At 55.9% G+C, this 13656-nt stretch overlaps 1 protein-coding gene across 7 annotated transcripts in view; it reads right to left on the reverse strand.

The window, feature by feature from the left end:
- Positions 1–3317: 3317 nt before the first annotated feature.
- The window catches only part of BRD4 (bromodomain containing 4), an 82774-nt gene continuing 72435 nt past the window's right edge, over positions 3318–13656 (reverse strand). For 4 of the 7 annotated variants that reach the window (XM_081230653.1, XM_081230654.1, XM_081230658.1 and 1 more), the window contains 8 exons: positions 9625–9677; positions 9127–9490; positions 7931–8503; positions 5454–5825; positions 5190–5320; positions 4840–5045; positions 4514–4757; positions 3318–4174 (listed from right to left, as the gene is read on the reverse strand). In XM_081230653.1, the coding sequence (XP_081086779.1) occupies positions 4106–4174; positions 4514–4757; positions 4840–5045; positions 5190–5320; positions 5454–5825; positions 7931–8503; positions 9127–9490; positions 9625–9677 (2012 nt within the window). In that variant the 3' untranslated portion in view covers positions 3318–4105. The remainder of the gene's footprint in view (positions 4175–4513; positions 4758–4839; positions 5046–5189; positions 5321–5453; positions 5826–7930; positions 8504–9126; positions 9491–9624; positions 9678–13656) is intronic. The other 3 variants (XM_081230655.1, XM_081230656.1, XM_081230659.1) reach the window with 2 other exon arrangements.

The following is a 13656-nucleotide window of genomic DNA, read 5'->3' on the forward strand; positions in this document are numbered from 1 at the left end:
CTCCCCTCGGTCTGGCTCCGAGAGACCTAGCAGCACCTTCACCAAGCCCTGGTTCCAACGGTGGTCCCGCTGCCTCTACCCCACGCCGGCCTCCAGTTGGTCCAGCGGACGCGTTGGCCCGCCCCTGCACAGCTGTGATTGGACAATGGCGGTCATTGCTGTGCAGGCGACAGGTCCCGCCCGGGACCCAATCCGCAGTTGTTGAGGTCGAGGCTCAGCCAGTGGCGACCAAAGAAGGCGGGGAGACCAACACCTAGAGGGCAGGGCCCGCCCCGGCCGCCGGAGAACGGGGCTGGTCGAATCACTGGGGCTCTGGGCGAAAGAGGAAGCAGAGCAAGACTGGGCGAGCAGGGCAGCTTCTTCCTCCTCCGGTTTCGCAACCTTCCTCCCAAGATCCTGAACACTTCAAGGTCGCTCATCATTTAACCCTTATAACAACCCTATTAAGTGTAGGTACTATTATTACCTTCCTGTATTACAGACCAAGAGTCTGATATTCGGCAAATGACTTAGTGTCATTTGCCTAGCGCCTAACAGCTGGCTCAGCAGCAGTCCAGGAGTTGAGAAAAGCAGCAGTCTTCGGCTCCATCTTTCCTTCCGACCGGAGGCAGCCACTGGAACGATTTTCGCTTTCTTCTTTCGCACATTTAGCTATCTCTAAATGTGCTTATGTGGCTATTTCTTGATTACCAATTTGGGGCATTGACTATCTCATTGTCACCACCACTGCAGGAGCTGTATCCATGGTTAGTTTTCCTATTGGTTTCCTCGAACTTTACCCCATTTTTATCACCTCCCATCTTCCCTTACACCTACCACTGTTAACCTTACCTTTGTATTTTCAAGGCTGCTAAACATTATACTTGTCCTGGGACCATAAGTAAGTCCATAGGTCCCTATTTAAAGGGAAATAGTGGTTTATGTGGTTCTGCTTCATTAACAATGCATCTCAGAGCCGAAGAGACGTCTATATTGCACAGACGTTTGTTTGCCTTGCATTTATCACCCACCTTTTCTTGCATGATTAGCCTGTATCATGGCTTTGATTTCATTTACGTTTTCCATCAAATCAGTTCTCCAACCACTTGATGATCCCGGTATCCCTCCTGAGTCCTCTAACCTGGCTGCCATTTACCAGCCATGGCTGGTGGGTGTCTGTGGACCTCCCTTCTTCTGCTACAGAACACTGACTCCTATATTCCTGCTACTGCCCCCCCACCCCACCCAATCTCTACCCTTAAGCAAAAAGACAGCAGTAGTCACAGGATGATAATTTTATATTCAGTACAAATGTTTATTTTTGCAATGAGAACTGCACAAAAAAAAACCTTTAGTATATAAGTGAAAAGTCTACGAATTCCCTTCTACAAATGTCTAAGGTGTTTAATACAAGTCTCAGATTCACTGACATAATTATTGGCCAAGCGATCCGTGCATACAGTACAGTATGGGCTTGTACACACCTCTTACTCTTGTATAGAACTAAGATTTCTAGTACTGTGGGAGAGACTGGGAAATGGCCAGAGAAATTAAATAGTAGATCCAAGTTCTAATCACAACCCAGTTAAGAGAAACACCCATCAGGGAGGTGTGGAAAGGGCCATAGCAGAATTAAATCTTTAGAAGGAAGGTGCAGACAAAACCATTTCTCCAGCTAAACAGTCAGACTTGGCCTGGGGAAGTTTCTGAACAAAACACGGAACAAAAATGAGGGGGTGGGATGAGATGGAAGAAACCCCAAGGAACCAAAATATAAGTCACACTTGAACCAGCACAGTGGTTTATGAGGAAGTGCTGTGGGAGGGAAAGGGGGCAGGATTGTGTAGCAGGAGCGGGGCAGGTCTCTGGCTGAATGCCTGAACTACACCATTAGCTGAGAGGTTTGGCAGATTCCAAACACAAGATACAGGGTCTTTCTGGTTGAAAAACACAAAGTGGGATGTGGGTTAATAAACAGTGCTCGAAATGTTTCAGTCACTTTGTGTCTTTGCAGACGTATAAATCACATACTTTCATCCTACATCCTGGGGGCCGCTCTTGGGTACTGCCTTTGCCCTGTGGCTGCGGCGTGTGTGTACAGATGGGTACACAGGCAGACTGGCAGGGTGTCCACCTGGCAAGCTTTCTCAGGGAGGAATGGGTGTGTGTGCGTGCTTGGGGGTGTGGGGGGCGAGGATCCTATTTTGGGGGATGTACACTTATCTAAGAATAACTGGTTAACCCTGAGCTTAAATGAAAGGAGGAGTTCAGCAGAGGCAGGCAAGGTAGGAGAAGTGGCTCAAGTCCTCTGGCTGAGTGGGGGACCAGGATGGAGGAAGGGCAAAGGGGAAGAACACTGTGTGGAGTTTGACCAGGTTCTGCTAGAAGATGCCACCAACCTAGGCCAGGGTCCACAGGAAGAATGGGTATTTGGGCTCCCTGACACAGCTTCAGCTTATAGGGGTCAGCTCCTGCCCAGGGACAGTAGGGACAGGACACGTGGTCCCCCGTCACTAGATCTTGTATAGAGGTGGTGTGGGGGGCCCCTGGGCCTAGCCTAGGCAACAGGTGGTTCACAAAGAAATGTCAGGGAGACGCCAGCATTAAAAAAGAGAGATGTGTTTATTCCATGATCAGTACAGACCAAATGCATATTCACCGTATGAAAGTCAAACCAGTCAGTGACTCCAGAGTTTGGCCAACACTGAGGCACCAGCGTCATGGTGTAGAGTGGGTTCTCATGGCACATGGAACCTCACCAAGGGCTCCAATTATAAAATTAAAAAAAAGCGGGGGGAAGGGGCAGCCGGTTGGTAGGGCCAAGCGCCAGGCGGGGAGCTTCTGCCTCAGTCTGTGGCCTGTGGCCCCTGGCCCCTTGCGCCCACCACGTCCCCTGGCCCTTCCTCTCCTGGTAAAAAAAAAAAAAAAAAAAAAAAAAAAAACCACAACAACAACAACTCAGAAACAGATTTGACGTTAAAAAACAAAGAAGCAGCCAACGAATGGCGGGGAGAAAAAAAAAGAAAAGAAAACGTGGCTTTCTGGTTTTATAATTAAAAATAGACTAGTAAAGTTTGAAACTGAGTAAAATATAGGCAGTTTTTTTGTGTGTTTTGTATGTTTTGTTTTTTTTTTGAGTTTTTTTACACCAGTTTGGTGGAGTCACCAACAAACTTCAAACAAAGATATGCCAACTATGTTTCACTACACAGTACAGCCACGGTCACACACTACCCACAGCGCGGTGGCAGCCGCCGCTCAATGAGGAGACAATCACACCATTTCGGAGATAAGCAGTGCCATTGTGTCTGGAGGAGAAGAGAGAATTAAAAATAAAATAGAATCCAACAAAAAATATATATATAGAAAAAAAAAAAAAAAGAACAGAAACACAGGTGGGAAGGAACTGACTTTGGTTGGTGGCCTCACTCGCCGGGCGAGGCCGGCCCACACACGCGCGTGTGACAGTCACCTCGCTCCAGATTGCCATGGACACACACACACCTCCACGGCACTATTCCCTTTTGCACAAGCGAACACTTACAGAGAGCGGCTCTCGATTAAAGGCTTGTGGGGGGAGAGGAAGGGAGGGGTGGGGTCTGTTCAAGGCAAAGTCAGTGCCAGCAAGGGGGTGGGCCAGCGCCCTCGCCACCTCCAGCTCTTGCAGGCCTGCCCTAGTCTCCTGGGTGTGGGCAGGGGCAGCTGGGGTGTGGAGGACTCCCGGCGGGCAGGACGTCACAAACGTCATGTTCTTGGGGACAGTAAACCAGTCACGGTGGCGGCAGCAACGATGTCCTGTGTATACTGTGTAGACATTTGGCAGAGAGAAGGGCCTCTGCCCCACACGCGGGGACTTGGGGCTTGGGTCTGGCCGGCACTTGCTCGTGGCGAGGCGTGCTCTGAGCCGACGTCCTGTGGGGGTGGTGGCGGGACGTCCGGCTGGCTGTAAGGCAGATAGGCTCTGCAGTCCTCAGCTGCCCATCAGGCCTGCCCCAGGCATAGCATGCAGGAGAGCCAGGCCCGGAGTTACCCCCTTGCCACTGCTACTGCCTCCACTGCTGCCCCTAACACTATGGAGAGTCAACGTTTTGCCAGGAAATCAAAGTCAGAAGTCACCTAGGTGCTCTCAGAAAAGATTTTCTTCAAATATTGACAATAGATCACTCTGGAAATTCATGTCAATGGTAGCTGCCATCTGGAGGAGAGAGGAGAGTGGGAGGAAGTGAAACTCGGTGTCCTGCCCTTGCTGTGGCTCCCAAACCCTCACCCCTGACCTCCAGCATGGGCTATTCCCTCAGGGCCCACACCCCAGAACCTCCCCTGCACTAGGCCAGAGCACCTCTGAGGCCTAGAGGCCAGCGTGGCGCAGATAAGAAGGAGCTCTGCCCTGAGTACCCACCCAATGGCTCTCTGCTTGCACCCCACCTCTTGGGGAGAGAGCCTCCCTGCCCTCTCCAGGTTCAGGGTCCCCTTTCTCAACTCCTCCAGGGGTGGATCTCTGCCCAGCAGTGTCCACCAGAGTCCCCCAGCTCACCGCTTCCCGGCGCCTTCGCTCTTGCTCCTGCTTTCGGGCCAACTCCCTCTGCTGGTCCAGCATGGACTGGGGCTGGGAGCTCCGGGCCTGGGGGGTGGCGGCAGCGGCTACAGCAGCTGCCTGTTGCTGCTGCTGCTGCTGCTGCTCCTGGCGCTGCTGCTGCTGCTGCTGCTGCTCCTGGCGCCGGCGTGCCTCCTCGTGGGCTCGCCGGGCCTGCTCTAGCGCATCCTCATCCTCTCGGCTCCTGAGCAGAGCAGGGCTCCGTGTCACGTGGGGACGAGTGCAAGCCCTGGGAGCCCCACAACCTGCCCAGAGCCCACGCCCACCTCATGCGCTCCTGCCGGAGCCGCTCCTTCTCCTTCTCTGCATGCTCAGCCTGCGCCTTCAGTGCCTTCTCGCGTTCCTCCTTCTCCCGGGCCGCCCGGCGGAACTGCTCGAAGCTGTCACTTGATGACTTGGCTGTGGAGGACGGGGTGGTGGGATGCTTCTGCACCAGGCTAGCCCAGGAGCCCATATTCTTGATTTTTAGGTCCTGCGAGGCAGAGAGACCAGGGGGCCAGTGAGGGATCCTGCTGCATCTGGACTCCTCCAGAGAGGCCCAAAGTCTGAGGACACACCTGCCAAGGCACCTCCTTGGGGCGGGGGTGAGGGGCACTCATGGGTCCACTGCTCCTACCTTTTTGGGTGCAACTGGCGTCTTCGGCTCCTGTTTCTGTTTGTCCTTGTCAGGGGCCCCTGGTGGGGGTGCATTCTGCTCAGGGGGCCGAATCACAGGCCTCCCAACATCCACGGGCTTCATCTCAGGCCCTGGAACAGAAATAGCCCATGGGCCTGGGCCCAACCCACCTCAGTGGGGCACGGGTGACCAGCCCACGGGAGGCTCACATCCAGTGCAGGCCTGGGGGCCTCAACCTCAGCTGGGATTGGAGAGGGCACTCACGCTGGGGCAGGTGGACGGGGGCCTTGATGCTCTCTGGGTGCTTGGGGGGTTCCGGCCGCAACGAGGGGCTGAAGGGCTCACTGCGGATGATGGGTGAGTGGATCTTCTCCTCCTTCACCACCACCAGGGGCTGGGGCTGGACCACGGAGGCTGCACGTAGCTCCTGGGACGGCACAGCCATGGCAGCTGGTGAGGTGGATGGGCGCCCCTGGCCCCAGCCTGCACCCATCCCTGGGGGCTGTGGCCCGGCCCTGCCCTTTACCTGCTTCTTAGGCTGGACGTTTTGCTGGGGTGGCGACTGGTGGGTCAGACTCTGGTGTGGCATCTGGGGGGAATGTATCATAAGCGGGGAGGGGGCTTCACGGAGGTGACCTAGGAGAAGGGACAAGGAGCTTATCAGCATGTCTGGTATGGAGGCCGCCAGCCCTGGGCCCAGCCAGGCCCTCCCAACCCAAGGGAAGCCCCACAACGGCTCAGCCCCTTGCATGTCAGGCCCTGTGCTCAGTGTGCAGCAGGGCTTTGTGGAGCCATGAGCGCAATCCTAGTGTTTGAAACCACTGTGTGTCAGAAAAAAAAGTTTCCATTAGGAAACTTTAGGAAGTGCAGATACATCTGGTCCCAGGTGGGATCTGAGCTTGAGTATCTTTTAAAAGCTCTCCAGGTGGTCCTATGGTATGGCCTGGGTCAAATACAAGGGATGTCAATAACCCCACGGAGCAGGCAGCCTGGGCTTCCAGCTGTCCCCATGTGGCTAGGCCGGTCTGCCTGGACAGCTGCTTCGGGCCTAAGGCCAGATCCCCAGGAACCTCCCCAATACAACTCAACCTGCAAGGCCCACACAATGGGGAGAAGCCTGGACCTGGCCTACACCACAGCAGAACTGGCAGAACAGGTGTTGGGCTCATGGTTCTTGCAGAAAGTGGGCCAGCCCACCCACCTTCATCCAACCAAAGGCTGGGGGGACCCAGGCAGCCTTGGCCTGGGCCTGCCAGCAATCTGCAAACACACGACTGCAACAGCCTCTTGTCTGGGTGGTTCCCTTGGGAGCACCTGCTGAGGCTGACCTCGGCAACGGCAGGCTCTCAGGCCTATGACTTGCAGAAATCTCTTGCCTGCTGGAGGCTTCATCCAGCAGCACCTAGAGGGGAGCCCAGTAGCTCAGGGGCGGTGCCTCCAAGTTGGCCTGGTGCCCAGGGATGCTTGCCAAACCTCCCTGGGCTCCAACAACTTGGTCTTTGGCCCAAAGCCCCCAGCTATGCTCCAACACACGTCACTCCCTGTGATGTGACTCATTCCAGGCCACAGAAACTCAGGGGGAGATGGGCCCAGAGACTCTAAGCACAGGTAGCCAGAGGGGACCTGCCCTGCCCCACCACAAGTGCTGACTCTTCCTAAGGCATCTCATCACCTGCCCACTACTGGTCTCCACAAGGAAACCCAGGCTTGCTTGAGGGTGGAAAACAGGCACATTTGCAGAGCTGCTGGGACCACCACTGGTCTTTCCCAGGGAGGACAGCCAGCTGTTCTCAGCTCAGGGTACACAGTGATCCACTTGGCACCTGGCAGCTTTTGCTGGGTTTAGGAGCAGTCACAGCCTAAAGTCAACAGCTTTATTCAATTTGTAGGCGGCACTCACTGGACACCCCCCACCCCCAGGCCAGGCTGCATGATCTACATGCCAAGTCCAGGAACGTCAATGTGTCACCACACCATGAGGCATCTACTAAAACACTGCCCTACCATGGTCAGCCGAAACATTTTGGTCAGAGACACCAAGAAAACAAGTGCCCAGGAAAGGCAAGAGGACATGGCCTGCCCAATGCTGTTGACTGGAAAATGGCAACCTAGATCTAGATCAGGCTGGAGACTGGGAGCAGGAGACAGCAATGATTCCTGGGTGAGTCGTGGGCTAGCTGTGAGCTTCAGGCTAATTCTCCCTCCCGGCTCCACCAGGGGGGCCTCCTGACACCAAAAGCAGAGCACCTGTTTCTGTAGGTTCCCAAGCAGACCACACTGCCCAGACCTGCTCCTGGCTCTGCCTGGACCTCACACCCCACTGTTTGTTAAGCTAACTCCTGCTCATCCCCTGGTCACCTCCTCCAAGAAGCCTGCCCCAATCCCCAGAGGCTCAGCAGGTGCCTCCCCTGGGCTTCTGGCCTCCTCACCTAACAGGAGTCACAATGCAGTTAACACTCTTGACCAGGAGTTCCAAGAAAATGGCCCACTGGGGCCTTAATCTGTCATCTCGGCTTGCACGCAAGATGGACACCTGATTAAAACACTGCATCAAGTATCATCGCCCCCTTTCAGCTGCCTCTCTCCAACCAACCCAGAGCCTTCGAGGCTCAGCTTTGAGCCCATCTCAGCCTGCAGCACAAACTGACCCATCTGGCTTCTTGAGGACAAAACTCTGGGCCTAGCACCAGCCTCCCCAGAACCCTGGAGCAGGACGGTAGTGCTGGTGGGAGGACACTTACCAGTTGAGTAGGGGTCTGACTTGTGGTGCCGGGGTGAAGGGTGATGCTGGATGACTTGCTGAGGCTTGGCGGGCTGCGGCGGGGGTGGCTGCTGGCCCGTGGGTGGGTGGGGGGGCTGCTGGCCTGGGGGCGGCGGGGGCTGCTGGATATGGGTGGGGAACTGCATGGGCTGCATATGCACGGGCCGTGGCGGGGGCTGGTGCTGCTGCTGGGGTGGCGGTTGTGGCTGCTGCTGCTGCTGTAGCTGCTGCTGCACTGAGGGGTGGGGAGGGGGGGGCAGAGGGGGCGGGGGCTGGGACTGCACCTTCACGGAAGGGAGTAGTGGTGTGGGGGGCTGCACCTTCTGCAGCTGCTGCAAATAGAGCTGCATCTGCATGGAGGTGAGGGGTGGGGCAGGCGGATCTTCATCCTCCTGCAGCAGCACTTGGGGGGGCTGAGCCATGGGGGGCTGCGGGAGTAGGGGAGGCTGGGCCAGGGCGGGTGATACGGCCGGGGGACGGGCAGCCTTGGGGGGGAGGGCGGCAGCTCGGTTACTGGGCCGTGATGGCTGTTGAGGCAGTGCGTTGTGCAAAGCTGGAAGGACACAGTAGCAGGGTGGTGAGGCTCACACACCCCGTGGCCCCCGGTCCAGCCTTTCTCCTCCATCCTGACCTCCTACTTGTCTCCCTCCAACTGGCAACCTCTCCACCATCCTTGGCTTCCCAAAAGCTCCAGAATAAGGACAGCATCCAGGGAAGTCTACAGGATCAGGCCCCTCACCAGCATCATCCTACCCCGTGCTCCACGCCCCCAATTCTCCTCCCTTCCCTTCCCTCCAACTGCTGCACTTGCCCTTCAGGTCCCAGAGCAAGTCTTTCCTGATTTCCACAGGTATGTCCACTCTCGGATGAGGGTGTGTGCCCTCCCAAACCCCTATCCCTGACTGGGAGCTACAGAGGATCACGTATTTTTTCCATCTCACACCACGCCTGGCCCAACAGAAGATGTGAATCAGTGTCTTCTGTACCCAAACACTCTCTCTCTGTGCAAGGCCTGCTCTGGGGCCTCTTGTGTAATTTCCATAATGGCCCCGAGAAGCTGCTAACCTCCCCTTAGAGATAACTGAGGTTAAGAGGGGTTCTGCAGGTCGCCCAGAGTGCCCTGTCACTGTGGTAAGAGGACCTCCCCACACTGTTGTGGATGTGGCTGCAGCTCACCTGGAGGAGAGACCACCGAGTGCTGGTTGAGATGAGGCGGAGTGCTGTGCTCGGGAGGCTGGGGCAGGTGAGGGGGCAGCTCAGGCTGCGGCAGGTGCAGGATGGGCTGGGTGAAGTGGCCAATGGGGTCGAAGACACTGCCTGGGAGTTGGGGTTCCAGGACGGGCACCTGGGTGGCGATGAAGGGCGGAGGCGAGGACTTCATCGCAGGGGCTGCCTGCTGTGGCATGGAAGGCGGAGGGGGCGGGGGCGGGGGCTGCTGCTGTGGAGGTGGAGGCGGTGGGGGCTGCTGGGGAGGCGGTGGGGGCTGCTGGGGCACGGGGGCCGGGGCCTGCTGCATCTGCTGATGGTGGTGGTGATGGTGCTGCAGACAGACAGACAGACAGGCTGACGTCAGGCAGGCCAAACCCGTCTGGGTCAGACACAGGGTCCCTCCTGGGCCCAAACAGGCAGGTGGCCACTGCTCACCTGCTAAAGGACACCCCCGAAACCACATACCTTCTTCTGCTCCCTCCCGGGGTGCCCCTTCTTTTTTGACTTCGGAGCCATCTCTGTGGAGGAAAAGAGAAGGTGGTGAGCCTACGGGGGAGAAGACTGGGAGCTGGCCTTGAACGCAGAGCAAGGAGAAAACAGAGGATGAGTTCAGGAGAAGGACCGGTGACAGTGAGAGGGAGGGTGGCTGGGTTCTGTCTGGGATGGAAGTTGGTCACAGGGGAGGGAAAGACATGTGGGGTGCCACCTACCCAATTGCCTGCTGCTTTTTCCTAGCAGGGACCATGCCTGAAAAGCTGCCTGCCAATCTCCAGACTACCAGCTCCATTAAAAGATGACACCCGAATGCACTGGGAACTGAGCTACGAGAAACCTCCTTGCCCAACGTCTCCTCCAATTTGCTGGTCAGAAGCCTCTACAGTGACCTGAGCACCTGCACCCCAACCTGCTTTGCCTTGGAACAACCATGGTGTTTGAAATGATCTTGTCCATTTTACAAATTAGCAAAGTGAGGCTCAGAAAAGTTAAGGAACTTGCTCTGGTCACACAGCTAAAAAGTAACAACTCGGTGGCCTCCAACTGCATTGACCTCTGAGGCTCGCTCCTTCCCATCCTCCCAGAGGAAACAGATGCGTGAGTTGGGGTGAGAAAGACCACTGGTGCCAGCATGGGCCAAGGCCTGGCCACAGAGCCATGGGACAGGTGAGGAGAGTGCTGACAAGCATGAGCACTTTGTGGAGGAAGAGAAGGAAGGAAGGAAGCAAGCCAGCCAGCCAGCCAGCCTCCCTGGACGACGCAGGAGCCAATGGGGGAGGTACTCAATGTCATTGCCAGCAGAGGAGGCGGCCACTGGCCAGACTCAGACTCCCCTTCCTCTCAGGAGACCGGCCTCAGAGAAGTCCCTGTGTTGGGATACAGTTAATGTGCTGCAGGGAGAAAGCAGTATGTGTCCCGGTTTCTCAGGAGCCAATGGCTTGTTGCCACCACTGTGTGGATAAATCTGGGGTGAGGAGTGTGCAAGAGCCAGCATGACTCCCTCTGCACCCACTCTAGAAGCTTATGCTAAGGAACTTTTGCCAGCTGGATGTCCCTTGCCAAACACTGCTGGGTGTAAACCTCAGAGGAGGAAAGAAAGCCCAGCCAGTGCTCAAGGGCTAGGAAATGAAGTCACCAACCACCAGGTGGGAGGTGGGACCCATGGTGCCTTTCGGATTCCTGTCACTGAGAGGCACCTCATGGCTTTGCCTGGCATTCCCTGAGCTCCTTGCCAGGGTGCTGGCTCTTGCTGCTGGTGTTGGAGGACACATGCTTTTGCCCAAAGCGGGGCTAGCTCCACTGGTAGCTGCTTCATGGAAGGCCGTGCTAAACTTCTGTGAGGTGCACAGCCTTGGTGCGACGTTGTCACCAAAAGGGATGAGAAGGGACTTTGTGCCCTCCAAGAGCTCACCATTCCATGCAAGTGATAAGACAGTGACACAAAACTCAGCAGCTAGACATGTCTCATACAAATGGCAGCAACTAGGGACACCTGGGACACAGGAACTGTAGGCCCAGCCCCAAACCCAGACTTGAGAGATGCCAGGATACTGGGTGCAGAACTCTTTGGGTCACATACAAAAGCTGGTGAGGACACTCTTGAGGGTCACACATACAAAAGGGAACCATCTGGGTGATTTGCAGGATCAGGCCACAGGGCGTCTGGCAGCCGCAGGATGGAGGAGGAGAAGCTGGAGGCCCAGGACCAAGCGGACCCTACACACACAGGGATAAAGCACGGTACACAGAGGCTGCTGACCCAAGGGAGTGGGAGAAAGAGGCCGGGGCATTCCTCCAGGCTGGGCTCCTCTCCCAGCATGGATTCCAGTAACAGAAACTGCAGCTCAAGGGAGGCTGGGGGCGGCTGCTTGCACGCTGGCATGCCTTTGGAGGGAGGGGACCAATGGGTCAAGTCTGACCAGGAGAGGCCACTGTGTCATGGGGAGAAGGCTGGGCAGGGTAGGGGTGGCCTGTCATCTCATGGCCTTGGGGGGAAACACTTTTTTCCATCACAAAAGAGGGACAGTGGCTCTGAAACCTCACCATCTCCCTGCAGCCATGAGCAGAGAGGCCCACCTGTGAACTAGAGGGGAAAAAGTGCAATGGGGCCCTTAAGGATCCAGGGAGTGGCTTTCAGCTGCCTTAGAAAGGTCACTGGGAGTACCATCCCAGGGTTCCACAGAAGTGCTGGGAGGGGCAGGTCTAGAGTGGGAGAGAAGGTGGGAGGTGCGCAGCAGAACACCAGGACCAGAGGACTAAAGGAGCCAGCAGTGGGGACCAAGAGGTGCTGGAGCCTCTTTGGGACAGCCACATCTGGCTCACGTGTCCTGAGCCTCATGTTGGAGTTACTGGTAGGAAGACAAGACAGGAAGTGCACAACTTCACAACACACCAGCCCCAAGACACCCCCACACAAAACTCTCTAGAAAGGGTTACATGAAGATGGCCTCAAGTACTGTGTGATCTTTATTCCATAAAAATCTTGAACTCAACACAAGTTTCATCTTTACATAGGATGGTAATTGTACAAAGAATTAAAACGTTTTTGTAAAATCTGATTAAAACACTGATTCCTCCCCACTCCCCCACAACTCAAGGGAAGGAGACAGGATAGAAGGTAAGGGCAGAGGTGCGTAGCCCCTCAACTGAACCAGCTGGGAGCCTCAGCACCAGCAGACGCCCAGGCCTCCCACCCCTCCTACAGCGACTCCTCAGGCCCGGCTGGCACCTCCCACCGTCCGCATGCTGGAGGCTGACAACAAGGAGTGAGTGGGCTTCTGCTCTCTCTGCTCTGTTCCTGGGGCACTGGGCATAGGTGACAGCTTGAATCTAAAGATCAGGTTCTCTGCCAGACGGAAGCCCCATGGGCAAGAAGGACGGGATCCCTGGACAGCGAGGGTGCAAGGACCACACAGGAGAGCTGGCCCGTGGCTACAGCCCATGTGCACACGAGTGGGAAGGAGGGGTGGGGAGGCATACAGGCCGACACTGTGGGAATCTAGCCTGACTTCTGTTCTAAGACAGCAGAATCTTCCCAGAAAGACAATGCCAGCAGCTTCCCAACTGTCCTGTGGGAATCTCCGGGCATGAAGCTCCCTGACCCTAGCCAGGCTGAGTTGTACTGGGAACACATCAGGGACAGGCCAAAGGGCAGCTCAAAATAGTCTGTTTGGCGAATGAGCTTGACTGGAAGCTGACCGGCTACAGGATCAGGGAGCAGCCTAGGAACTCCCAAGTATCACTGCAGGGCCCTGGAGGCTCTGGGGAGGCTGAACCTGGAACCCAAGGCCAAGGCCAGTCTGGGGCAGTTAGAGCTGCTTGGGCCCAAGGCCCCAAGGAGCTGGGGAGGGGTGCCAGGGTTTCCACACAGGCGGTGGCCAACTGCACCTCCTCAAGCCTGCTTCCAGCTCCAGCAGAAGGCAGACTCCAAGATGCCAGGAGATGGTTAGGCCTTGAAGAAGTACACACAAACTATATATAAAACAAAAAAAGTTCTCTGAAATGCAGATGCTATTCCTTAGGGAACTTTTCACGTCAGGCAGTTTTCTGTTGAGATGCTGGATTCATGACCAAAAAAGGGCCCACATTTATTTTTAGAGCAAAAAAAAAAAAAAGCCTATTCAGTGCCTCTCAGAGGGCTTGGATTATGTGGCCACCCTGACCTGTCCCATCCCCAGCAGCTGTAATCACTCTAGGGGACTGAAGACTAGGAGACTACTTGCATGTGCATGAACAGGGCCCGAAGGCTCTGATGCCCTCACGATTGACTGGTCCAGTGCTCTGGGTTTCAAGAACCCTTTCCTGTCACTAGCCCAGATGCCAATCCCCACCAAAGGAAAGGATGATGGGCTAGAGGAGCCAGGTCAACTGGCTACACGGCCACACCTCCCCAGATGCCCCTCACTAATGGCCTGCCTGGTAGCTCCTGCAGCCTGCTTCTAAGTACCTGGGAAGGGAGGGATCGGGAGGCAGCTTAGGAAGTACTTTCCCTGTGTGACTTTA

The sequence above is a fragment of the Mesoplodon bidens genome (genome assembly GCF_964165515.1).
Source record: "Mesoplodon bidens genome assembly, chromosome: 4".
In the NCBI taxonomy this organism is placed as follows: domain Eukaryota; kingdom Metazoa; phylum Chordata; class Mammalia; order Artiodactyla; family Ziphiidae; genus Mesoplodon; species Mesoplodon bidens.